At 62.9% G+C, this 25,629-nt stretch overlaps 2 protein-coding genes across 2 annotated transcripts; both read right to left on the bottom strand.

The window, feature by feature from the left end:
* Positions 1-248: 248 nt before the first annotated feature.
* On the bottom strand, positions 249-12,911 carry TUBA8 (tubulin alpha 8). The gene is made up of 5 exons (XM_054586592.1): positions 12,751-12,911; positions 6,623-6,851; positions 5,269-5,417; positions 3,143-3,823; positions 249-736 (listed from the first exon to the last, which is right to left on the bottom strand). Exons 1-5 carry the CDS (start codon positions 12,751-12,753, stop codon positions 443-445), a joined length of 1,356 nt encoding a protein of 451 aa, XP_054442567.1. The 5' UTR covers positions 12,754-12,911; the 3' UTR covers positions 249-442.
* Positions 12,912-20,202: 7,291 nt separating this feature from the next.
* Positions 20,203-25,413, bottom strand: PEX26 (peroxisomal biogenesis factor 26). The gene is made up of 5 exons (XM_054586699.1): positions 24,989-25,413; positions 24,103-24,243; positions 23,406-23,686; positions 22,740-22,883; positions 20,203-20,893 (listed from the first exon to the last, which is right to left on the bottom strand). The coding sequence occupies exons 1-5, from the start codon at positions 25,186-25,188 to the stop codon at positions 20,790-20,792; spliced, it is 870 nt and encodes a 289-aa protein (XP_054442674.1). The 5' UTR covers positions 25,189-25,413; the 3' UTR covers positions 20,203-20,789.
* Positions 25,414-25,629: the final 216 nt, after the last annotated feature.

The following is a 25,629-nucleotide window of genomic DNA, read 5'->3' as shown; positions in this document are numbered from 1 at the left end:
GTTTACTTCTCCTCACTTCACACGGTCTGAAAAGACCTCGCTCCGTTCCCGCTGGGTTTATGGGGCAGCAGGTGTGTCGCTCCAGGGTCTTCCCGTGACACGGACCTTCCCCCTCCCTGGGCCCTCCCTTTCCCCGGCCAGCAGGCTGTGTTTCGGGGCGGACACAGCCTGACCTAGAATGAAGAATCCTGACCAGACCACCTCACGTGTAACTTGGCTTCACCTTAACCCAGAGACAGTGACTCTCATTTTCTTTATTGACACAAGCTGCTTCTACCCAAGGCGGGATCAGACAGAGCACAGGACCACCTCAGCCCAGCCACCCACGGGGACGGGTGTCGGGCGGAGCTCGGCTGCAGCGGGCGGTGCCGTCTGGGACAGCACGTGCGCTGGGAACCGAGCAGCAAAAACCAAGAGACTCGACCAAGAGGAACACGTGTATTTAAAATTCCTCCCCCTCATTTTCTTCTTCGAATGAATCCGTCCCCACCTCTTCATAATCCTTCTCCAGGGCAGCCAGGTCCTCCCGGGCCTCGGAGAACTCTCCTTCTTCCATTCCCTCTCCCACGTACCAGTGGACAAAAGCCCGCTTGGCGTACATGAGGTCAAACTTGTGGTCCAGGCGGGCCCAGGCCTCGGCGATCGCCGTGGTGTTGCTCAGCATGCACACGGCCCGCTGCACTTTAGCCAGGTCCCCGCCGGGCACCACCGTCGGAGGCTGGTAGTTGATGCCCACCTGGGGAGAGAGAAGGAGGGGCAACAGAGGGAGGGGCAGGGCGGCCCAAGGACGACGCCCGGTGAGGCACCTCCGGGACCTGGTGTGGGCACAGGCAGGAGGATGGGGCTGCGGGGGGCGGGGGGGGACAAGGGGCGTTGGAGGCTGGAACGCAGGCCATAGAGAGAGGTGAGTGTCAGGGAGAGAGTGGCAGGGGAGGGGGACACAGGCCAACCCCAGAGGAAGGACCGGAAAACCTAAACGCAGGGAAGACGAGGAGAACGGGGCGGTGAGCAGAAACGTTTGTGGGGAGACTCGAGCGAACAGTTGAGTAATGAGCAAGATTGTTACTCAGGTGAATGAATAACACGAGTCTATCTCTAAAAGGAAAATAGGTTCCCTTTTAGAGGCAAATTAATTTCTATAAAGTGTATTCTTCCCCAGATGGTCATCTGAAAGTGCTCTCAGCTAGGCTGTCAATAAATGAGGGGAGTCTCTCTGAGAAGGGCGAAGAGCTGTTGACAAGGTCGCGGACATGCTCCAGAGCAGGACACGAAAAGGCCCCAAGGCCCAGTGATGGAGTCAGTGCCGACCAGCCCCTGATCTCCAGGGAGCGGGGCTTCCCAGAAGAGCAGCAAGGACTCCAAGCCAAGGAAGGCCGCCAGAGCCGCCGCCGGGGCTGGCCTTTGTCCCCGCGTGGGTGGCTCGGCGGGCCCAGCCAGCGAGGCCAGCCCAAGCTGACGGCAGGCTGCCACGCTGAGAACCTTCCTTCTCCCCACACACACGTCCCACCCAAGCTGCCCTCGCAACCGCAGGGCCCTGGAAGAAATCCAAGGTGACAAACTGGGATAATATTTAGGGGTCCCGGAGACCAACGGTGCCACCCCAAAGGCACACCTCTCCCTCCCAGGCCACACTTCAATCCACGGCTTGGAAATGCAAGTCCTCTTGCGAGGAGGGGATGGGAGAGGCCGCAGGCCCTACAGCCAAAGTGGTTTGCCCCGTGAATGGATTCACAAAGGTCTGGGGTCCCTCTCAGCCTGAAGTAGCATCTCGGAGGTAAAGGCGATGCTGAGATGGGGGCCAAGACCCAAAGTGGGAAGGACCTCGGACACACTCTGCCGGACCTGGGCCTGGCCGGCAAGGACGTGCCGCCTACAGCCAACTCTCCGCTCTGGTGAAGGGCAGCCTCCCTGGACTGCGTCACAGGGAGACAGGCATCCTGGGGAAGGAGGAGAGAGGAGGTTGTGCAAACCCTCCCCTGCAGCCTGCTCTCCGCGGAAAAGCAGGTCAGGGTGCTGGCGCTGCCTCCTCCTCCTGAACGGCACCCCACAACTTTCCCTCGAGAGGAGAGCGCGAGGGCCTCTCCTTGCTGCTGAGCTTCCCGCCACCCTCACATCTCCATTTTTCTTATTCCTTTTCCTATTGGCCTCTTTTGTTGTTTGTTTCCATTGGAAAGAGAAAAAAAGAACTGTATTTTTTGGAAGCTCTTGACTGTCTTTGCAAGAAAGGTCCAAAGTGACCCACGAAATAGGCACCCTCTTGAAAAAGAGATTGCGCTGTCGCAAGGGGCTGAGCAGTGAGGAGGAAAGCCACACGCCCTGGCCAGGCAGGTCAGCCGGGTCAGACAGGGGCAGGCACACGGGGGCGGGGGGGCCCCCAGGGAACACGCTCACCGCTGCCTGCAGCCTGGGGCTCAGCGAACCTCTGAGCTGTTCAGGACAGGCCCGCCTGGGCGGCCTCAGTCCGTGCTGCCAGCGGTGGCTGCTCCGACCTGGGGTCTGATTAAAGGCCAGGGGACGTGGCACAGAGTGACACGTCAGCCGCGCGCCCTGCCGTGGCGCGCCCAGGGTGGCAGCCTCGCCGACACTCAGCGCTCACCCAGCCCTGAGACCCCGAGTCTTCCCTGGACCGCCCACCTCTCCCCACCGATGGATGTTTCCTGTCTCACAGCGTAGCAGGGGAGAACGCATCTCGTGTTAAGAGGAGGGAACCACACCTCTCTGGCACCTTGAATAGTTTGCGTCACCCCACGTCGTCATCTGTTTTCGGGTCACAAGGACCTGTAGCCTTCACCCCATTCGCCCCACCTGCCCACACAGGTTCTTTCCAGCCTGGCCGCCCCGCCCTGTAAACAAGCAACCCCTCCTGTTGCTCGTTGGAGGTGTTTGCGGGTCTCAGGGCGGGAGCTGCTGGACTCGTGTCCCTGGGGCCACACCGCCCCCGCTTTCTTTCAACAATCCTGCCCCGCAAACCCCTCCCTAACCCAAAGTAAACAGAACAATGAGTGTGTGAACGAAGGAACGAAGGGAGGAATAAAACGGAGGTCCCCCTCAGCCTCGGCCCCTCTTCCCGCATCGTTCCATGACGCCCGCAGGCCCCTCGGCGCCCACGCAGTCCCTCTCCTCCCTCTGTCAGAGCACTCACCTTGAAGCCCGTGGGACACCAGTCTACAAACTGGATGGTCCTCTTGGTCTTGATGGCAGCGATAGCGACGTTCACGTCCTTGGGCACCACGTCCCCGCGGTAGAGCATGCAGCAGGCCATGTACTTGCCGTGCCGGGGGTCACACTTCACCATCTGGCTGTTGGGCTCAAAGCAGGAGCTGGTGATCTCCGCCACGGACAGCTGCTCGTGGTAGGCCTTCTCGGCGGAGACGATGGGCGCGTAGGTGACCAGGGGGAAGTGGATGCGGGGGTAGGGCACCAGGTTGGTCTGGAACTCGGTCAGGTCCACGTTGAGGGCCCCGTCGAAGCGCAGAGAGGCCGTGATGGAGGAGACGATCTGGCTGATGAGGCGGTTGAGGTTGGTGTAGGTGGGCCGCTCGATGTCCAGGTTGCGGCGGCAGATGTCGTAGATGGCCTCGTTGTCCACCATGAAAGCGCAGTCGGAGTGCTCCAGCGTGGTGTGGGTGGTGAGGATGGAGTTGTAGGGCTCGACCACGGCCGTGGAGACCTGCGGCGCGGGGTAGACGGCGAACTCCAGCTTGGACTTCTTGCCGTAGTCCAGGGACAGGCGCTCCATCAGCAGAGACGTGAAGCCGGAGCCGGTGCCACCGCCGAAACTGTGGAAGATCAGGAAGCCCTGCAAGCCGGAGCAGGCGTCTGTCTTGGGAGAGAGAGACGGGAGAAGAAACCGTGAAGCCGAGTCGCCAGGAAGACCCCCAGGCGGACAGCGGCGGGCGGCCCTCCTGCGGCCCGACTCGTCCCTCTGCGTTTTCGTGGGCGTGGAACCGAAAGAGCCTTGAAGGACTAAGGAGACGCAGCGGGAGGGGGACCGATGTCAGGACGACCGGGCACAATGTGGGGTGGCACACTGCACACGCACGAGCCTGGGGCACGCGGAGGCTCCCGCCCGGTGGCTCAGCTGAACCAGGGTGAGAGTTCCAGGGCCACAGGGTTCGTGACGATGCCCTTTGAGAGCCCCAGCTCCTCGCCCCTCCCCACCGTCCTCACTCACTTTTGGGGGAACTGCTGGCCTGCACGTCTGAGCCCAACCTTGGAAGGTGGCGCCAGGACCCGAATTCAGAAATGTGCATGGGGTGAGAGGACCCGCGTTTTAATACCCATCCGCCATCCCTCAGCTGTAAACCTTGGGCACGTTGTTGAACATCCCCAGGCTTCTGCCACTTCGTGGTTAAACTGGGACAGTAACAAACACGCTCATCCCATCAGGCTCCTGTGAGAACGGAGTGAGCGGGCGGCTGTGCGGGGCACGGAAGCGTGCGGTCCGTGCTGGAGCCTGTCGGAACGAAGAGGGTCCTGCCGTCTCAGAACTCTGGCCGGGTGTGGCCTAGGGTCACGCAAGCCCATGGCTTTGACCCTTGGGCGGTCAGACAGCTTGGAGACTGACAGCCACTGTGGCCTCTTGTCTGAACGTCAAAGGCGATCGTACGAGACGGTTGGCGTCCTCAGCGCCCAAGGAAAGAACCGCTGGTCAAGGCCCACCTTCCTCTTTGCAGAGAAGAGGAGGCGGGCGCCCCACTAGACAGGGGCCACTCCGCCGCCGCAACCTTGAGTCGAGCCAACCTGCTTAAATCGTACACCTGCCCCTTTCTAGCTGTGTGGCCCGGGCTAAGTTATCGAACCACCCTGTCCCTCAGTTTCCTCATCTGTCAAGTACAAGGAAGCGACTTCCTTCCTCCCATTAACAAGGAAATTAAATTAAGGAGTATATTTAATCGACATTCCTAACGGCGTTTGTGAGTGCTGAGGTGCATCCACGATCACTTCCTCTTAACGCTTTGTTAGCCGCCAACAAGCCGACAGCTTAGCCTTCCGGGGTGTCCCCCACGCTGCCACAGAGGACCGAGAAGTCCCCCGAGGGCATCGGCCCGTGGGGTCGCCCACGATGTCCAGGTGGAGAGGAGGGCCCCTCCCTGGGACGCTTCTCACGGGACGGGACGAAAGGGGACCCTCCCAAATCCCCCGAGCCCCACCCGGAGCCCAAAATCCCCCGAGCCCCACCCGGAGCCCAGGCCGCGGGCCTCCGCCGGCCCGCGTCTGAGGCCGTCCGCTCCAGCCTGACGGGCCAAGCCGCGCTTGCGCGCTTACCAGCTTCCGGACGCGGTCCAGCAGCAGGTCGATGCTCTCCTTGCCCACTGTGTAGTGGCCCCGCGCGTAGTTGTTGGCGGCGTCCTCCTTGCCTGTGATCAGCTGCTCCGGGTGGAAGAGCTGGCGGTAGGTTCCCGCCCGAACCTCATCTACCGAGAGAGGGGCCCGTCGGCCCCGTTTGCTGTTGGACTGCCCTGCCGTATAGCGGCCCCCTGGCCCCGCCTGTAAAGCTCTCCTGAGGCGATGCCGCCGACCCTGCAACACACGGCTGGGGAGGGCCCGGGAGCCAGCGCCCGGCGCAGGCGAGGAGCGGCAGGCGCTGGCCGGCTGGAACCTCTCACGGTCGCGGGCTCAGGGGGCTCCCCGAACGCGCGGGCCGATCGCCACGCCTTCCCGCTGCCTTCACCCTCCGCCCCCCACAGGCTCCCCTTTCACTTGTCCTGTCCTGCTGCAAAGCTCCCCACAAATTAACCTGGTTTCACTCGCACTGAGATGTTCCAGGGGCACAAAGAGAGATTCGGGGTGACCTGCCCAGGTCCTGGGCTCTCCCAGGCGTCGTTCCCTGGGCCACCTGCCCTCCAGGGCGTGAGAGCACATCAGGTCTCAGAGCTGCTGGAGTGAGTCCTCTAAGCGTCCGCACGACGCAGGCACACGGCAGACCAGACGCACCAGCCCCAGCTATACCCCCTCCTCCCTTCAGGGGTCTCCTGCCCCCCGAGGAAGCACCCATCTGCACGGTGGCCTGGAGGGTAATCTGCGCGAAGCAGCCAAAGGCTGGAGCCCCGGGAGCACGAGGGCCTCGCAGGCGTGAGCCCCGACGCCTCTGCGAGGCTTACCCGCCCCTCGCCTGTCGAGCCTCCGAGCCGAGGGCCGACCCAGGGCCCGGGCCCAGGGGAGTGTTCCGGGGGCAGGGCTCGGGGGCGACCTAATTCCTCCTCCTCAGACCCAGGGAGGTTTCGGCTGGGACGACAGCCACCTGTGGCCACGGGAAGAGGCCACGCCCACTGTCGCTCCATTCCTTGCGCCAGGCACGGCGAGGCTGTGCCAGGCCCGGGGGGAACGGGTTGCGATTATCGCAGAATCTGGACCCTCCACTCTGAGGCGCTGACTCTTTGGGGGCTCCCTTTGTACTTTCGACACTTCGCATGCTGAGAACTCTCTTGGCAGTCTCCTCTGCCTCTGCGGGCTTGCGTCCTGGGCTTTTGTTTGCAGCTCAGGGCTGTTCCGGCGAAGCAGGATCCTGGCTCCTATGGGGCGCAGCCCCAGAATCCCGGGAGCCGGAAGAAGGGCTCAGGGAGCCGCCCCCACTTCCAGTTCCAGGCTCCCCCCAGGGGAGGGGCCCGGCTGCACTCACCTACCACCGTAGGCTCCAGGTCGACCATGACAGCCCGCGGCACGTGCTTCCCGTTGCTGGTCTCGCTGAAGAAGGTGGCAAACGAGTCGTCATCGCTGCCGATCTTGCCGGCAGCCTGGGCCCCGAAGGTGCCATCGGCCTGGATGCCGTGTTCCAGGCAGAAGAGCTCCCAGCAGGCATTGCCGATCTGCACTCCCGCCTGGCCCACGTGGACGGATATGCACTCCCTCTGCGGGGAGAGAGCGGAAGCTGGTCAGCAGGCCCCAGGGCCCAGCCGGGGCCTGTCTTGTGTCCCCGCAGCTGAGGACTTGCCTTTGCTGCTTCAACCCCCAGGATGCTGACCACCGGCCAGGCCCACCCCTGGCCATGCCGTCCCAGAGCGAGGCTCTGCTGTCTCAGGGGTCGAGCGCCACTAAGTCGGACCAGGAGCCGGCTCTGAACCACCGCCCCTGGTCCGCTCTGGCCGTGACTTTCCAGGGCTCGTCCTTCACTGCGAGGCAAGGAAAGCGGGTGGCGGCTCAGGTGAAGCGCAGAGTGTTGCTAAACCAGGAGGCTCCTGCGCTGGTCGGGGCTCAGAGGATGAGCCAGAGATGGCGGCAGCACCGCCACACGCGGCGGCAGCATCACCCTCAGGCTTAAACCCCGGCTTCCCTGGGCAACGGTCACACACGCCGAGTCTCCGAATGTCACAGGGCAGACAGACAGACACTCAAGGGGGGAGGGTACCTGGGACGCATGCGTCATGGCAGAGTCAGTGCTCAGATCCCAAATGTGGGAATGAGGAAGGGTGGGTAGTGAAGGGGCTGCAGGCAAACTCTGGCGTCCGGGGCCTAGACGCGCTGCGCGCTCCGCCGCAGCTCCCCAGCGCCCGCAGCGCCGCGCGTCCCAGCTGACGTGTGTGTCCTGGACGTCCAACACCCACCGGGTTTCAGGACTCAGTGTGAAGAAGGCGAACTAGCGTGTTCCCAGTGTTTACATTGGTCGCATGTTATGATATGTCGGGCGTATTGAGTCGAGTAAAACATATAAATGCATTTTTAAACAATAAAGGGCCGCTGCCCAGCGAGGGAGAGTGGGGCACACGCGCATCAGGCTCCCGCCGAGCCCTGAGAGGCCGCGGCCGCCGGGCGTGCCTCCTTGCTGTGCCAGGCCTGCGTTACACAAGCCGACCTTCAGAGAGTCACGGTGACGTGGGGCCAGGTCCACCCGACAGTCACGGGACCAGCAGCCGGGGGGGGGGGGCGCAGGGGTGAGAGAGTGTGAGCGAGCAAGCGTGTGCACGGGTGCGTCTCCGTGTGCGCAGACGCCAACCACGGGGCTCTGCCGGGAGCGCGGCCTCGGGCCCCGCACAGCCCACCTGCGGGGGCAGCGGCCAGCACAAGGTGACCGTGCGCAGGACCCGCACCGGGGCCCAGCCGGGAAGCCTGTGCCTGGCCTGTGGGTTTCTATTCTTGTCCATGACCTCCTGGCATCTTCCAGCGCCGAGTGACCCAAGCCAGGGACAGAGCCTCCAGAGCGCGCGGCTCGGCGGGGGACGTGCCAAGTGCAGCCGGAGCCCAGGGCTCTGGGAACCTGGAGGTTCTCCAGATGTGGGGGCAGGGTGGCGGCCTTGAGAAGGGTCAGGGGTCAGGACCCGTTGCTCCCAAGTTCAGTGTCCCACCGGACACCAGCGCTACGGTCACGGCCAGCACGCCACCCACCAGGCCACGTGTCCACGCGCAGCACCGGCCGGGGCTCTGGGGAGGCTTCCACAGCCACGGGGGCGCCGGCAAAGCCTGAGGAAGCCCCGCCCTCTGACAACTGGGTCCCTGCAAGGCCGCCTGCCTGTCCCTCCACTCGGCAAAAGTCAAGGGGGCTGGGCCATCCGGCTCCGCCTCCAGGTGTCATTAAATGTCACTTTCCGCAGGAAGCCTGGCAAACCACAGGCCGACCGAGGGCCCCACATTGTGCCCCCACAGCCCCTCTTCCCGGTCACCGCGCTCGTCCCACGGTTCACGGTTGCCTGTTCGCTTCTCTGGCTTCCCTGGGAGAGGCAGTCGGTTCTGCGAGGGCAAGGGGCCCCGGTTTACTCGCGGGAGCCCCAGCGTCGGGCACAGGCTGGGACGCAGCAGGCGCTCTGCGGAGATAGGGGGGATTGGGGGGAACCCTGCCCTGAGGGGGCTTCTGTCTGTCTATCAAAAAGGCGAGCGGCCAGGACCTGAGAGAAAAGCAACTTCTGGCTCAGTTTCTCGGAGGAGGAGTGTTTGCAGAGACCTTGAGGCCCTTGGACCTGCCCGCGTGCCCGTGCGAGTCGGATTTCGGGGCAACGCGGACAAGAGGAAGGAGAGGTCAGGGCAGGTCCTGCAAACTGCCCGCGCCCCTGAGGCGCAGGCCCGTGGAAGGCAGACACGCCTGTGCCGCCGGCGAGCTTCCTCCGCAGGGAGAGGGGCCTGTGTTTTGCAGCACGTCTGACACACGCGTGCGCACACGCGTGCACACGCACACTGCCCTCTACAACCTCACGGCCCCTTAGGCTTCCTCCGCAAGAGACCTTGCCCTGGGTCAGGCCCATCTTGTTTCCATTAGCCGTCCTTCCCTTTCGCCTTCATCTCAGAGGACGAAGGTCAGCTCTTCACGGTCCTCTGCAGAACGAGGCTCCCTAATTTGACTATTGTTTTGAAGCCTCACAGAACAGGAACACGGGCACATTCCCTGGAAAGGGCCTGGCCCAGGCCGGTGTCCGTGGGCCGCGAGAAAACCTGGGCCCACCCAGCTCTGACACCTGCATGGCCAAGGGCCAAAGGCCACACGGCGGCTCTCGGCAAGCGTGTCACTACAGCCCCGTGTCGCCGGTTGCCTGCCTGGGATGGCCACTCCCCTGAGCTCTAGGATCTAGGTCAGTCGTGGCCAGGAGAGTGTAGCTCCAGCAGTGTAGCAGAGGGATCGTTAAAGTGAGAACACATGTGACTCACCAAACATCGTTTGAATTCTCTCTGCTCAAACCCTGCAATTAGCGCGGGCGTAGAGGACACACCACAGAGAACAGGCAGCAAACCAGGAACAGCCAGAGCAGGGAGCGGCCTCGCTTCGCAGCTGCGAGCGAAGTGGGCGCTGAGGCCGGGGCAGCGGCAGGACTCTGGGGACCTCAGGGGCGAGCGGGCTGCCGCAGGAGGCCCAGGGTCCCAGGCCCCAGCCTGAGCTGACGCTGGGGGCAGCTGCAGGAGGTGTGAGGCGGCGTCGCCTGCCAGCCCAGCGCCCTCGCTGCCCGCCCCCCGTCCTTTTCCACAGCTGCCGGGGGCAGGGGGACGCCGACCGGGAGCCCCAGGGCCTGGACAGCACTGCCTGACCCTCGGGGGCCACAGAGCAAAGGACAGCTGGCCCACCTCCTCCCCTAAGAGGGCCACCCGCTCCCACCCACCCCGTCACTGGCCAGTTATGCAGCAGCTCTTTCCTCTTCAGAAATTACTTTTCATGTTCCATGTCCCTTTCGAGGCCACTCAGGGGCCCCTCAGAAAGGACCCTCAGCACCCGCATTAACCCCTCCCCCGGCCTGAGCCTGGGAGCTTCCCATGAAAACACCCCCAGTGCCTTCGCCCCAGCCTGGCCCGGCGGGGGCGGGGGGCGGGGGCAGCGCTGCTCCCAGGCTGGACCAGGGACACCTGCACTCAGGGCCGGGCACCAACGATGCCGCCCCGACTTGTGGCGCCGTGGAAACCTCAGCAGGCACAGACCCTGCAGAGCTCGGCCGCCCGGCCTGCGCAGCGGCCTCGGCGGAGGACGCAGGCACAGAGGCCCAGGGCGCTCTGCCCGCTGCCTGCCCATCGTCTCAGGAGCCCGGCTCTCTGCTGCCCTTCAGGACTCATCAGGACTCAGGCGGAGGGAGCGCAGGTGCGCAGCCCTAAAGCCCGCGCTCTCGCTGCCCCTGACCCAGCCTGGGCGGCTCCAACCCGGGTCACCGAGGCGGCAGCGGGGCTCAGGCATCGGGCTCCAGGCCACTTCCCTGGGGGTCCCCCAGAGGGTCAGAGCCTCGACTCCCGGGGCACCGGCACGGACGGGCCTCTCAGGGAGACCGGCGGCCAGAGATTTCCTGGCCGGGACAGGCACACGCGCTGGATTAATGCTCCGGAGCCTCAAGGCAGCCTCCACGGACCCCGCTCTCCCAACCTCCACGACGCAAAGTCCTTTCTGCAGGGTGGCATCGTGGGGCCTAGGTTTCGTTTGGACAAGTGCCATCCCAACCCCTCAGGCGCCGTGAGCCCCAGGTTTTTTTGGAAGAGGTTCTGTGGCAGGAAAGTCAGTAAAAAGCTTTCCCGTGAAGACTGCGCTGTCCCTACGATCACACCTTGCTAATGCGTGGAGCCTGCCCCACAAAAATCGGCGTGTTTCAGAACAGACAAAGATGCTCTTTTTTCAAACTAGTCAACCAGTTTCCAGTTAAACATCTAAATTCCTTAGCACATTTAAATACGGTTTCGGCTGTTTGAGTTTTTGACTTCCCGGGTACTTTCAGAAGCCTGCCCCTTCAATCCACATGGAAGGGCCCCTGTGGGCCCCTTTTGGGATGTTCGGGTACAAATTAACATACGCAAGAGAAAGCACTCTGAAGCGTATGAAGGGGGAGCTAACGCTAGGTATTATGAATACTGCATATAAACTGCTGAGGATGTTGCACACGATCTGCTTCACAGTAACAGGGAGAGAGGGAAAAGGAAATAAGGCAGGAATCGTCCTAAGTAGGTGACAGGTGAAACTGGGCGAGGCCTGGCAGGGACTCCCTAGGCCATTCTCTCTGTGCCAGGACTTCTCTCGTTGATGCGTTTAAAATTCTGCGTAACGAAAAGTTCAAAAGCAAAGCCAAGTGGAGCTCTGCAAACTTGAACCCTAACCCTTCTTCACATTGAAGGTGAGAAAAAACAGTCCGGAGAGGCTGCGTGACCTTCTTGATGTCACACAGGTGCCTGCAGAGCCAGAAACCAAAATTCTGAACCCCCAGTCTGGGCTCCTTCTACGGTCGCACCCCAGGCCTCGGGCGGAAGCGGGTTCCTGCAGCCCCTCCCCGGAACCACATCCCGACTCCCTGGGGTCGTGAATCTGTAGGTGTGTCCCAAGCACACTCAGAAGCGGGGCGGCGCTGAGCACATTCGGAGCTCAAACCAGCAGAGCTGGGGCCAGAGCCAGGAGCTCTGGGCACTTTCCGCACCGAGCAGAGGCCAGAGTAGGACGGGGTGGTTCTCCCCTGGCCTACTCGTCACTGACACCTGAATCCAGAGAGTCCTGGGAACCTGACCTTGGCCTGAGAGCCAGCTAGTTCCGCCCCCTCCCCCACTCAACCCTTCCAGCCCACCTCCCTCCTGCTGAAAGCCAGGCTCCTCTGGGCTCCCAGGGGCCACGGGAGCAGATTGGAGGTGACTGTTACCCACCCCAGGCGAGGGCTGCGGGGAGGGGTGCTAGAGGGAAAGCCTAGGCGTGTGGAGACGCCTCCCCCTCAGCAAGTAAGTTCCCGTGTCCGCGAAAGGAGACAGATGCTGTGTGGCGACCAGGCCTTGCGGAGCCCGCCAGGCCAGGGTCCCCTGGCCTGCGGGAGGGAGGTGGCTGCGGGCCACGTCCCTCTGACTGGCGGCTGGAGACCTGGGGCGGGGGCGCGGTGCCAAGCGCCTGGGGACACTCAGCCGCTCAAGTTGGAAGTGACCCAAATCCAACCAGATGGCGGGGCAGGAGAGGAGAACCAGCCCAAGCCTGGCGCCGCGGCGGGCCCTCAGTCCCCTCTCACATTCGGGGACACGGACACAGGCGATGTGGCCGGGCTGGTGCCACGAGGGGCCCGCTCCGCCGGCCCCTGCTCCCGCGCTCCGGCCCCCGAGCCAGGGGATCCCTCAGGGTCTCCCCTGCCCTGCTGCGGGCTCTCCGTGTCGGCCCGCACCTCCCCACGTGCGCACATCGCCTTCCGGTCCCCTTGAGGCACCACCTGCCCCAGGTGTGTACTTTCCTCTCCATGAAAAGCCGGGCGGCACCAGGGGTCTGACGCCCGAGCATGCAGACCCCGCCACCCCATCCTGAACTGACACCCCCGGAGACTTCACAGTCTACCGACCCAAAGCGCTGGGTCCCTTAGTCCCCACGGCCGGCCCCCACGGCCCGGGCAGGCTCACCATCTCGCCTGGCTCGTCGCTCGCTCGCTCGCTCGCTCGCTCTCCTCCTGGCCGGGCCTGCCCTCCCCAACTGCTCCAGATACAGCCTCCTCCGTTGTGACACGCCGGGCGGGGGCTGGGGACAGACCTGCGGGCCAGCAGCTGCTCCGCGGCATCACAGTGCCCGCGGGGCGGGGCCGGCAGGTCACAGTGGCCCGCCCGCCGCGCGCGGCCCCGCCCCCACCGGCCTCCGCGTCCGGCCGGCCCCGGGGTCCCGCGCGCGCGCGGCGGGGCGCAGCCCGAGTCCAGAGCGCGCTGCCCCGCCCGGGAGACGGGCCGGGACTCTTCCAGCTGCTTAGGGACGAAGTGCAAAGCGCTGCTAGACCCTGCGTCCGTCGCCTCGCAGACTCCCGTCCTCGTCCTGCTGCCCGCGCGGGGCGCCCCGGGAGGGACTGGTCCAGGCGCCGGGGCGCTGGGCGGGGTGAGTGGGCTGCGCTCGCCCTGGACCCGGGCGCGGGTGGGGGCGTCGCGAGGCCCGGCTCCGCTGCCGCCGCGCGGGGGCTCGCGCAGGCCTTGCACCCCTGCCCGGGAACCTGCTTCTCCCCATAGCGAGGTCCATCTGGTCCTCCTGTTCCCGCCGGCCTATCGGGGTCCACCCCTCACCCCCACCAGCGTTATTTCCGAACCTGTCTCTTGATCCGTGGACCATCCCTTCCTCCTCCTACCTCCACACGCAGGAAGCACAGGCGATAGCAGGGGTCTGGCTGCCTCTTTGCCCTGAAACAGGACCCCTCCCGCGGTCACATGCCATCGGGCGCCGGGCAGCGGTGCCCCTTCCCGCGGGGGAGGGGCAGGGAGGAAAGGCCTGGTCTGGCCGAGGGCCCCTTCGCCTGCGTTTCTGGCCACTCAGACGCCCCCTCTACTTTCCCTGCCCCCCACCCCAGGTCTGCGGCAGCTGGGAGACCAATCACCGGCCCATCAGTCTCCTACTTTTTCATCTCCTTACATAGCGGTTTGTTCTGCTGACAACCCATGTGTGTACCGTCCCATTAGTGCTGCAAGTTTCTAAAAGACGGGACGCGTCTTTGGGTGGGAGAGACAGCAGCAAACGCAAGCTTTACCCACTGGAACAGACAGTGTGAGTTTAATTGTCGTCCCTCTTGCCATGTAAGATCCTGAAAATCGAGAACCATGATTAACTGTTAAGCACATGATGAACGCTCAAGAAAGGACAATGACTTATTAACTATATATTTGTCACTCATAAACCCCCAGAGCACAATCTACTTCTCCCATTGCGTTCGTCACTTTTGACTTTGGACTGTGGAGCCGAGCGAGGGCTAGGCCGTTCCCGCAGGAGTGGGACGTGGGGGAGGGGTGCGGTATTCGGCCTCGCGGGCTCCCCCTCACAGTAGCCGGTCCAGTGCGATGCAGAGGCTCCGTGAACGTCGCTGAGTGTGCCCTGGCATGTCCATAGCACGCATTTCGTGTCTTACAAACACAGAAAGTAACGTGGATTGTTGAACAAACCTGAAAACGAAGTCCAGTCACCGCGGGACCGTAGAGCCAGGCCAGGACCCGCGCTGTTTTTCACCCTGGTCAGTTTGGCCTTTTTGGCTTTCGACCCCAACGATATTGCCTCGTGAATTCACTGGTTAAATCCGAAGGCGCCCGGAACCTCACCCAGCCGCCCCGCGTCCCCCGTAGCGGCTGCGCCCGGTGGTTCAGAGCGTCGCCGCAGCCTTTGCCTGCAGCCCAGCAGCGGCCTCCCCACGGTCCGGCCCCCCGCTGCTCTCCCGGTCGCCCTGCGCACACGATGAGGCAGGGAGCGCATTATCTTTTGGCCTAGTAGCTGACTATTTATAGCTACCCCAGGGGCGCAAGCCGGCCTTGCCGTCAGCAGTACCTTCGAGGAGGACGCCGCCGCTGCAGTGGGCTGCCCAGGTGAGTGCCAGAGCCCCCCACTGCCACCCGCCCTCCAGCGCTGACACTGGCCTTTAAGTTCACCGGCTTCTACTGCTTCTGTTCTTTCCTTCTCGTTCCCACGCCGCCCCCAAGGGCCCCCAAACGGGCGTCATGCCACAGCCTCTCCCGCGCTTGGCCTCGTTCCAGGTGTGGGGCGGGGAGGGGCAGTGGAGGAACGTCAGCGCTGGAGCCAGCCGGCCTGGGCTCAGGCCCAGCCCCACCTCGGCTGCCTCCGTAGCCGCGGGGAGCCACTCGGGCACCTCCGGCAGAGGGGAGTGAAGCCTGCCTTGCTGGCTTGCTGTGCGAGCCCGCGGGTCGGCCCGTGTGAAGTGCCGGCTTCCGGTGAGCCCCTCACACGTGAGCTGCTGGGACGAGAAGACACGGCCCCGCCCCCACCACAGGCCTTTGTCCAGGTGGAGACTGTGACCCTCACAGCCGTTAACGAACACCGAAGTGCTGGAGTAGCGGTGGGAACGGCTTGGCGATGGAGCGCCAGGGCCTAGGTGGCGAGGCAAATGCCATTGTCCAAGTGAGAGTGGCCGCCGTCAGCCGAGACTCAGATACACAGGCAGACGGGGCACAGGGAGAACAAAGAGCCTGAGGGGCTTGGGGTGACGCTGGTCCCCAGCAGAGCAACAGCCTTGAGGTGGATCCAGGCTTTGTCTGCGGCTGGAAATGCAGGTGGATGGGCAGGAGCCCCGGGGTCCCTCAGCCAAAGGTGACGGCTGAACCGGGCGGAGGGGGAGCAGGAGGGGCAGCTGCGGCCTGAGTCCAGGGTGCGAGGCTGCGCCCTTCCAGCCTGAGGCCAAGAAAAGATGGGGTCGGAGAGGTCGGAGGCGGAGCGAGGAGCCCGGAAAGGGATGATGCTGTGCTGGGAAAACAAGCTTTTACCTAAACACGCGAACGCTTTTTTCCTGGAACCTAACGGGTCTCTGAGGGTGAAAGCCGGGTAGATCCCTTCTAAGGGCCATGTAATTCCGTTTCCCGCCTGAGGAACCTGTCCGTGTGAACAAACCTGACGTTTTTTAAAGGCGGTTCCCTGAACAAGATTACAGGGAAGAAAGCAGTAATTCTTAGGCCTTATCAATAATAAAATCGTTCATAGTATTCTCTCGCATTGTCTTTTCAACCTAGGCATATCTGCACGCACGTTCCCATTTGTACTCGTAGGGGTTGTTTTGGTTTGTTTTTCATGATTAATGTCACCAAAGCTAAAACCCCCTCCATCGCCCTCTCATTTGGCAGCTGTCAGCTCTGTGTCTCTGGATCGGTTTATATTTTGTTCTATTTGTTCGTTCATTTTCTTAGAGTCCCCATGTAAGTGAAATTATGTGGCGTTTGTCTTTCTCTGCCTGACTGACTTCACTTAGCATAATGCTCCCTGGGTCCATCTATGTTGTTGCAGATGGAAGATTTCATTCCACTTTTTTGAGGAATAACACTCCATTGTATATATGCACCATTTGTGCTTTACCCATGTGTTTATTACTTAGGTTACTTCCATATTTTTCCTGTTGCAGTGAACATAAGGGTGCATATATATTTTCAAGTTAGTGTTTTCAAATTTTTTGGATAAATACGCAGAAGTGGGATTGCGGGTCACAAGGTAGATATATTTTCAGTTTTCTGAGGAGCCTCTGTACTGTTTCCACAGTGGCTGTGTCAGTTTGCAGGGGTACACGAGGGGCCCCTTTTCTCCACGGCCTCGCCAGATGTTATTGTTAAAGTGCCTTTTTTCTACACTCACAGGCTTCCGCAAAAATCCCTTTGTTTCTCAATCAAGTCTCCGAACATTATCTTAAAGTCTCCGAGTACATCTTAGGCTCCTGGTCCCCACCTAGATGGTACGAAAGTGACAGGACATGGGAAGCTTCGAAGAGGCTCTTGAAAACGAGGAGCTGGGAAGGGGGTTGAGCCCGGGTCAGGATTAGCATTGGAAGTGGGCCAAATCCCGCTGTCGAGACCGGCCCTGGTGGTTGGGGGGGGGCGGGGCGCCGCGGGCTCCCTGGCACTCAGACGCCCCAGCTCTTCCGCTGCTCAGCCTGCGTGGTCCCAGCCCCTGTTCTGCAGTCGCCCCCCCTCGTGGGGCCAGCCACCTCCCGTCCTGCACAAGCAGTATGTCTGCAAACGGCTACTTTTCACAGTTTCTCAGGCACCTGGGCTACCAAGAGGTTTGACTGTTTAAAAAACAGAAGGAAGATCGACCAGGGTTACCACCGAGGGGTAAGATCAAGAGTCCCATGTGTGCTTTATGTAATTTTTGGTGTTTTCTAAAATACATATGCGTTGCTTTAAGACGAGGATTACTTGTTTCATCCAGGGGCCCAGCAGCCGACCTGCGCGGCTCCGCCCCCCGGGGCGGCAGGGGGATGGACTTCAGAGGCTGCCGAAGGCGCCTCCAGTTCAGCTTCTTCCCAGCCCGAGAGGCTGAGGTCTGCGCAGGGGGGAAGGGCAGGGCCCCCTTCCCCTCGCAAACGCTGTGCGGACTGAGCTCCACTCAGGCGGCAGGCAAGGCCTCGGCAGGCCTGCAGGAAGGCGGAGGAAGGGCCGCGGGCTGCAGCAGCCCCTCCCGTGGGTGCCGGTGGTGGGGGTCCTGCAGCCCAGGGGACCGCGGGTGCGGCGGTGGCGAGGGGCCCTGCCTGCGCTTCCTGGCAGGCCTTCCCCTTCCAGCCGCCTTCCAGACTCAGGAAACTGACCCGCAGAGTGTGAGGGGCCTGCTCTGCCTCCTGCGGTGGCAGCTGCCGGGCAGGCTGCCCGGGCTGCGCCCTTTGCCAGGACGCAGCAGGAACGCGTGGCTGTTACCTGCCACCTTCGGCTCGGGGCGGCTGAGCGCCTGGGCTGAGAAGAGGGCGCAGAGGCTCCGATGAGCACGGGCCGGCGCCCGCGGGCCACAGCACGGGGCCGCTCCAGGCTGGGAAGGCAGAGCTCGCCAAGATCACTTTTCAGCGTCACCGCGCGTGTGAAGCGCGCGAGAGGAAGACAAGGGCAGGTGGGAGGCCACCTCAGGGGACGGCTGTGGGGGGCAGGCGGTGGGGCATTTCTGTGAATACCCTTTTGTAACTTCTGAATCCTGTGGTGTGTGTGTGTGCGCACGCACACAAAACTCAAATCTACTTTAAACACCCTACGCACACACGTAGAACAGGGGTCACCTGCACAGAGCTCTGGGCGACCGGCCCCTTCTCGCCCGTCCCTAGCAGGAGCAGCCGGGGCCGCCTACTGCCTCCCGCTCCCGCCGTGACTGCCCACCGCAGCCTAGCTCCCCGCCCCCTCGGGCCGGCTGCCCCAGCCTCCCATCTGAACACAGAGGGGCGTTACGCATCCCTGCGCCCCTCTGCACCCCTAAATTCTGCGGTGTCTGCTCCATGCTGTACTCTCTCAGATCCACGTAGGACTCACCCGCTCACTCCAGCAAAAGTCCCCCCCGCCCCCGCAGCTACACCTGCACATCCATGGACAGCGAGTCTCAGACAGGAGCCCGGTCTTCAGGGCGAGCGAGGCAGACCCACGGGGGGGCGGGGGGGGGCGAGCCTGGGGGGCCGTGGTCCTCGGCCTCATCCAGCCTGTGTGACGTGGGGCAAGTCTGTCCCTTCTCGGGGCCCTTCTTCCTCCACGTACCCAGAAGGGGCTGCACCAGCCCCTCGTCCCAGACCCCCCGTCCTGCCCAATGGCACCCCACGCTGCCGCTCTCCTCGCTTCTGGCCCTCGGGACCCGCCGTGCGCCCGGTGTGTTCAGCATCAGCGCCTGAGGAAATACAGGGTGAGCTGTGTGAATGGAAACATTCCAGTTGACCCACAAAAAAGTAAAAGAAACAGCTAAGATTAATTTCAACTGATTTTATTTAACCCAGTGTGTCCAAAACACCATCATTTCAATGTGCAGTCAGTATAAAAATTGAATTTCCCTTCTCCTTTAGTACGAAGTCCACGAAAGCCCAGGCGCAGCGTCCGTGTGAAGAGCGTCCCGATCGGGTCCCGCCCCCGGAGCCGCCTGCGTCCCGGCCGCTGCCCGGCAGCACCGCGCGGTCCCGGGAGGGGCCCTCCCTGCGCTCCGACCCCCTCACGCCCAGAGCTGAAGGCTGACGGGGGGCGGGCTGGTCCTGAGGAGAGTCACTCGCTGGGGAGCCCTGCTCTGGGCTTCCAGTCTGACCAGCGAGGCGGGCGGGCAGAGCTCAGGACAGACACGGGAGGGCGGGCCCAGCGGTCCTGCCAGCGCCTCGGGGCGGGGCCTCGCACTCCAGGTTCCCGCAGCAGCACAGGCCCCACCCCCGCCCGCCCTGCGGGTTCACCCCTGGGGGCACCTGCGGACCCCTCCCTCCCGGGCACGCGGCTGGGCGTCGGCGACACAGCGACCCCTCACGAGAGCGCCTGCTTGGGTCGGGACAGCAGGCTCGACACGTCACTAGTACGGTCTCCACGCCTCGTCCCCTGGGCGGACACTGAGGCCGAGGTTCCGGCAGCCACACCACCGGCCCGCGGTGGAGCGAGGACCCAAAGCGGAGTCTCAACACGGCCGCAGCCATGCCCCCAACTGCCGGTCCCGGAGGGACAGAAACCTCACAACCTTGAGGCCATGGGGTTGCTGCGGCACAAAGGGCGTGAAGCAGGCCGGGACGCTGAGAAGGGACCCCCAGGGCAGCCTCACGAGGCCCAGGAGGCTGAGGGGCTCACCAGGCAGCAAGGGGGGCCGGACGGTCCCGCGGGGACAGCAGAGGCGTGGGGAGCCTGCAGCGGTCAGATACGGGGTGGGGCGGACACAGGTGCGCAGGCGCAGAGACCCACGCGGCCGTGGCGGTGTATGCCCAGCCCGGGCCCGGGCCGCGCAGGGTTTGGTCCAGAGTCGTGAACAGAGCCAGGTTTCCATTTTCAGAGGCCACTGCGAAGGAGCATCTGGAAGCCCCGCGGCCTCCCTTCCCTGCCTGGGGCAGTTTTGTGCCAAAGCCAGCAGGATGTGTTTCCTACAGAGCTGGAGTGCAGCCCGAGGCACTTAACCTGAAGGGCCGGGGAAGTTGACTTACTCCACCCATTTCATTAAAGAGAAGTTGTTGACTTGCAGCTCTTGAAAACCAAACCGCAGAAAGCTAAAGGCACCGCCTACGTTCTCGGCAGGGGCACTGACGGAGGTCCAGGGGCGCAGAAGGGGAGGTGACCTTCGGCCCCCAGGATCTAGGGGCAAGGAGCGCGTCGCCTTTACCTGCACGGAAACAGGGAGTGTGCCTGTGGCCAGTGACAGCAAATGCTGAGGCCCCACGTGCCCCCTCCCCCCAGGACACAGCCGTGGCCGCCTCCCGAGGCCTGTCCCTGCCCTCCCAGCTGCCTGCTCGTCCCCCAGCTCCTGATCACCCAGTTCTGTTTTCGGCTGGTCAGCCTCTAAGGCTGGCCCACTTTCCAAGGCCACGAAAGCAGAAAAACGTGTGTTGATACAGGCACTAGATTCCAATCAGAGCGGGGCACAGAGGGGGAACGGGCCATGGCACCACCATGGCAGGCCCAGCCACGGGGCGACGCAGGGCCCCTCCTGGGGAGCGGGGTGGGGGGCAGGCAGCCACGCCGAGGGCCGCAGCAGGGAAGGCCGTGCCGCAGCCCAGGAGCGCCCCGCGAGGTCACCTGCCCACCGGGAAGAGCGCAGCAGACTCACTGCATCCCCAGCAGCCCCCCCGGGGGCTCTGAGGGCCGGGTCCTGGGCTGAACGCAGCGCGGCCCCAGCAGGTGCGAGGCCACAGGAAGGGTGCACCAGACCTGGGGCACAGACACAGACGCCCCTCGGTGGGTCCCCACCCAGTGACCGGCCTCCCTGGGGGCAGTTTCCCCGAGCTAAGTTCTCCAAGCAGCTTTCCTGAACTTCCAGCTTCATCAATGCCTGACCTGGAGGAGGAATGTCCCATGGACGCGCTCCATTCCCAAACCACAAGGGCCCCGGGCATCGGGGGCTGATCCGCAGGACGCGGACCCTCTGGCCCAGCTCTGTCTCCTTGTGACCGTCGGACGCAGCCGAAGCCGGGTGCCGGGCAGGGGCCTGGCCGCCCCCGCAGGGCCCAGCCAGCAGCAGGAGAGGGGCTGGGCCGCGGACGAGCAGAGGCCACAGGGAAGGTCACTTAGTCGTGGATGCGGGGCTGGTGGGGAGGAGAAAGCAGAGCCTCCCGGATCCGGCGGAAGAGCTGAGCCAGCCTGCAGATCAAGGGCCGGGCGGACGGCGAGGCTGCAGGAGGGGCGCGGGGGGGGCCACCGTCAGCTGCCAGCGACCCTCCCTGCCTGCCCTCCCCCCACTCAGCCACTTTCAGGGGCAAAGCAGGATTTTCAAAGGGGATTTGGATGCTTCCTGCTACTGGCTCCTCTCCCCTGGCAGGAGCGAAGCCGCCCCCTTCTCTAGGACATGCCCCCTTCACCTGGGTTAGGGTGACCTGAAACTTGCTGAGAAAAAGATGCAAATGTACTGTTTTCATCTCTTTGATACACAAAAAAACCACTAACTGCAGCTGCTTCTCGGGAGATGAATTTGGGGAGAGACTTTCCACTACATTCACCTCTGTGTCCCTTCAGTTTGCAGCCATGGGACAGTGTCACCTCTTTGTATCGTGAGTTAATTAGACTGCAATAAACTCAAGTCAAATCTGCCTCTTTGGAATTAAGCTGAGTTGGTTTGTTTTTCATTATTTGAAAGACTGATATTTTTTTCGCTGATTTTTTTTCTTTCTTAAAAAGGAAACTTTTTTTTTTTTTAAGAAAGCTACCAACAGGCTGCCTTCTGCATATCCTTCCTGCCGGGCTCCCACGCCCCCCTCCCCCCCGCCAAGATGCAGGATGGCTGGGGGGCGTCTGAAGGGCTCCGCCAGCCCTGCCAACAGCTCCGACGGCCCCTGGCCACCTGCACTGAGGAGCCAGGGCTGATGAGACTAACCGGCTTATAAAAACCATACATTTTTTCTAAATTTTTACCAAGTCTCTGGTGAGAAGCAGGATGTCAAAGGGTAAGTGTGAATGACTACAAACTGCCCTCGCTTCCCCGAGGGCTCCCAGGGATCCCTCCCTGCAGCAAACGCAGCCCCTCAGACGGAGCGGGAGCCGGGGAAGGGGCGGAAGGGACCGCCCCGAGCTACGCGGCAGAACAGCTCGCAGATGCAGACTCCGATGCGGACAGAGGGAAATGGGAACAGGGCTCGGAAGGCTGGGCCGAGCGCTGGTGCTTTTAAATCATTCATGTGACCCTGAGCGAGTCACTTACCTCTGGGGACCTCAGATTTCTCAAACAGAAAGGAAAGAAAAAAGAAAATAAAGGGACTGGAATAATGGTTTTCCGTTTTCCTCCAGCTGTGAAAGTTATATAATTGTATCCTGGGTCTACATCCACGAGAAGAGTGGACATTAGATCCTAACTCCCAGAGGAGGAGAAAAATGTGTAAGTAAATGAGTGTCCTCCGCCGGGGTCGGGGGCGCGAGCCCCAGGGCGGGGCCCCCGAGTGGCTGCGAGCTCAGGTGGGCCTCGGCCGCGGTGGGAGTGGCGCGGGGCAGCGCCGGTGCCTGGCTGCGGGGAGGTGCCGCCATCAGCGACGGGATCTCCGTGAGTCGGAGTATTATTCAGCCATTTAAAGCCACATTTCAAAGAATGTTTATGATGTGCAGAATCCACCTAGATCCACCCCTGTAGCTCTATCCATAGAAAAAGGCTGAGTATAACCTTGATAATAACAGATTTGCAGGTGATTTGTTTTCTCCTTTATAGTCTTCCCTATTCTCCACATTTTCTAAAAGCCCCATGTATTTCATTTACAACTTACTACATGTTAAATTAACACAGTTCTTAACAGGTTATGATAAGGCAGGTCTTTGGGCTCCGAGGTTCTGTTCCAGCTCCGCCCCGGGAGGAAGGAGAGGCGGGTGCAGGCGACCGTGACTCAGGGTCCCATCCACGGTCAGCAGGTGGGCTGCTCACGGGAACCCTGCATTCCCTCCTGGGGGCCGGGCCACTCCCCTCACAGACCAGACAGGCTGCCCCGTCTGCCACCCGCTCCGGGAGGGTGCGCGGGGACACAGGCTCCCACACTCACCTGGGTCGAACCTCACCAGCAGCAGGCAGAGGACCAAGGTGGCCAGGAGGCTCTTTTTGAAGGGCAGGGACGCGAAGCGGCTCATGGCAGAGGCCCAAAGCCGGCGAAGCAGCATCATCAGTGACAGAAGCTTGTGGGGGGTGCCTGGCGGGGAGGCAGGGTGTCACCGTGGGTGAGTCGGGGACCCGCTTCCCTACACCCAAACTCTGAGTTTGGTTGTGAGCTGAACCGAAGGTGGCGAGGATGGTTTCCTCACATGCTTTGTACAGTGCTTCTAAAGGACAGACTGTGCCACCCGGGTGCCCTGCCCTGGGGGAGGACTCTGACCGGCTGCACCTGCTCGGCTCCGGAGCCCTGGCCGCTCTGGCATGTCACTGCGTCCCTTCTGTTCTGGCCTGAGCGCCGTGCATAGTTACAGGGAGCGACAGGCCCGAGTATCACGGTGAGCAGGCCCCCAGGGAGAGCAACTTCTGGGAGAGAAGCGTCCAGGTCCTGAAACCCACCGCAAGCCCCCCCGCAGGGGCTGGGCTCTTCAGCAGCGCCCTGGCCTGTGACTCGGGAGTCACGTGGACAAAGAATGGCTCTGGGCTCCCTGGGGGGTCACCAAGCCCCGGAGGACAGCCCGCGCCTGCGCCTGACAGACGCTGCACAAGGCCAACACCCTACCTTCCTGGTCCCCCTCAGAGCCCGGGGGGCGGTGCCTCTGCTGGTGCCTCGCGGCACAAATGGCCTGCAGGGCGTCCAGCCGCTGCTGCCCGCTGAAGGCCGCGGAGCCCGCCAGCTCCTCCGCCTCCGACAGGCGGCCCAGAGGCAGCAGCACACGCCGCAGGTGCAGCTCCGCCACGGCGGGGCACTCAGGAAGGCCCTGGTTGTCCGGGTCCTGGAGCCAGGCGTGGGCCGCTCCCAGCACAGCCCCAGGGTCTTGCATGTTGCTGTATAAAAGAAGGCTGCAGCCCCCCAAAAGGAACAGTCAGCACTGCACAGCAGGTCCACTCTCGGTGCCAGCACGCTCTCCTCTGAGCTCCCCCGCGCCCTCCGGCCCTGCCCGTGGGAGGCGGACAGCGAAGAGCAGGAATCCCTAGGAAGCAGCAAGCAGCTCTCTCCACGCGCCCCGCCACCCGCTCCTCCTGCTCCCACCTCCCCGCCGGTGTCCTCGCTCTCTTTCCTGTAACCCACTCCTAAATGCCCTTCCTCACCCTGTAGGGCTGTTTTGGGGTCTGGGGTGGGAAGGGAGAAAGGAGAAGAAACGGACAGACTTAGATTTGGAGGGAAATGGTAGGGAAGGGGGGAGAGACAGGCCGTGACGCAGGACGTGAACCCAATCCTCTCAGGAAAGAGCCCCGGGGTCAGCAGCAGGACCTACCACATCTCCAGCACTTTGGGCGGCAGCTTCTCGGGAACCTGGTAATACTGGAGAACCCAGGCGAGGACTTCCCGCCACCGGTTCATTTCCGCCAGGGCCTGGATGCCCACGACACAGAGGGAGCACTTCACCTCCCAGGAGCTGCCAGCAGAAAGCAGGTTCAGGCAGGGAGGTGGCTCCCCTCTGCCGACTTTCCCGCCTCCACGGCTTCCCCAGCTCCCAGCCTAGCAGCCGTCACCTCCGTCCCCCTCTTGGTGTTCAAGGGGCCCCCACACAGAACACTGCCCATTCTCCTAGAAACTGGTCATTCCTGAGACCTCCTAGTGGCAAATCAGCTGTTGTCCAAACACAGGGCGCGCGGAGGCAGCTGGAGCCAACAGTTTGCCAGGTGGAGAAACGGGCATGGAGCCCAAGGGTGGGAACAGAGGCTGCACTCCTGGCCTTTCTGAGGTACCTCCAGGCGCCCAGAAGCCCCACCTTCAGCGTTCACAGCAACAAGCCCCGCAACCCCTTCAATCACAACCAGGGCTCCCCGTGCTGGGTCCGCTCTGCAGGTGATGAGTCCAGCTCTACGCCCACTGAGAAACCACGCACTCAAGTCCCAGAGGAGGCCAGCTCATCATAAAAGGCCGCAGAGGACAAGGTTTTCTCCAGGTTGACTATATGTATATTTTAAAGAGAGAGAGAAGTATCGATTTGTCGTTTCACTCACTGATGCACTCAGTGGTTGTTTTTCGCATGAGCCCTGGCCTGGGATGGAACCCGCAACCTTGGTGCATCGGGACGACGCTTGAACCCACTGCCAGGGCTTCCAGGCTGACCCTTTAACCCAGTCCCCTGGGGCCCCCCTCGATCCCCGGCCCACCCCAGCGAGCCCGGCACGTACGCGCCCTCAGGCTCGCCCGCCAGGCCGCCGGCGCCCAGGCTCCGCGCCGCCCGCTCGCAGGTGCGCAGCGCCGCCGGGAAGTCCAGGTGCACTACCAGGAGGTCGGCCGCCTCCTCCAGCAGAGCCGCGGCCGCCGCGAGAGACAGGGCACCCCCGGCGCTCCCCGGCGGAGCTGCGGGGGTCGGTGGGCCTCCCTTCATCGCAGCCCGACTCGGGGCCCGTCTGCAGACGTCCAAGCGGCCGCCTCCGCTTGGCTCCAGGGCGGCCAAACTCGGCCTGGGAGCAGCGGGAGGTCCCCCAGGCCCCGTCCCCTGTCCGTGGGCCTGAGCGCCGGACCGGGCAAAGGGCTGGGCGGCATCCGAGACCAGAGCCGGGCACCCCAGCGTGCGGGACGCGGCGCGCCTGGCCTACTTTCTCCAGCCCCGCAGCCCGTACGGAAGCACTTTGGCCCCGGAGAAGGCGGGCCCGCGTCCCCGCCCACGGACAGAGCCGCGCACCCAAGCTGGAAACGACAGCTAACCAAATCACACGGCACGCTTCCGGCGGCGCGCGGGACTCTGGGAGTTGTAGTTCTCAGGCTCTCCACCCCCCACTCCGTAGCCTTTGGGTGCAGGTGGGCGGGTCCGGCTGCAACTACAACC

The sequence above is a fragment of the Pteronotus mesoamericanus genome, unplaced genomic scaffold (assembly GCF_021234165.1).
Source record: "Pteronotus mesoamericanus isolate MK-2021 breed Mesoamerican mustached bat unplaced genomic scaffold, CSHL_Meso_final contig_94, whole genome shotgun sequence".
Classification (NCBI taxonomy): Eukaryota; Metazoa; Chordata; class Mammalia; order Chiroptera; family Mormoopidae; genus Pteronotus; species Pteronotus mesoamericanus.
This window is presented reverse-complemented; position numbering and strand designations above follow the sequence as displayed.

Excerpts from the sequence above, each read along its gene's own strand:
- PEX26 (XM_054586699.1), bottom strand. The coding sequence starts at position 25,188 with ATGAAGGGAGGCCCACCGACCCCCGCAGCTCCGCCGGGGAGCGCCGGG. Across the intron at positions 24,244-24,988 it reads GCGGGCGAGCCTGAGGGCGC|CTCCTGGGAGGTGAAGTGCT; the intron begins GTACGTGCCGGG and ends TTCTGCTGGCAG. Across the intron at positions 20,894-22,739 it reads GCTGGTGAGGTTCGACCCAG|CCTCGCCGTCCGCCCGGCCC; the intron begins GTGAGTGTGGGA and ends CCCCTCCTGCAG.
- TUBA8 (XM_054586592.1), bottom strand. Across the intron at positions 5,418-6,622 it reads CCTGGAGCCTACGGTGGTAG|ATGAGGTTCGGGCGGGAACC; the intron begins GTGAGTGCAGCC and ends CTCTCTCGGTAG. Across the intron at positions 737-3,142 it reads GGTGTCCCACGGGCTTCAAG|GTGGGCATCAACTACCAGCC; the intron begins GTGAGTGCTCTG and ends CTCTCTCCCCAG.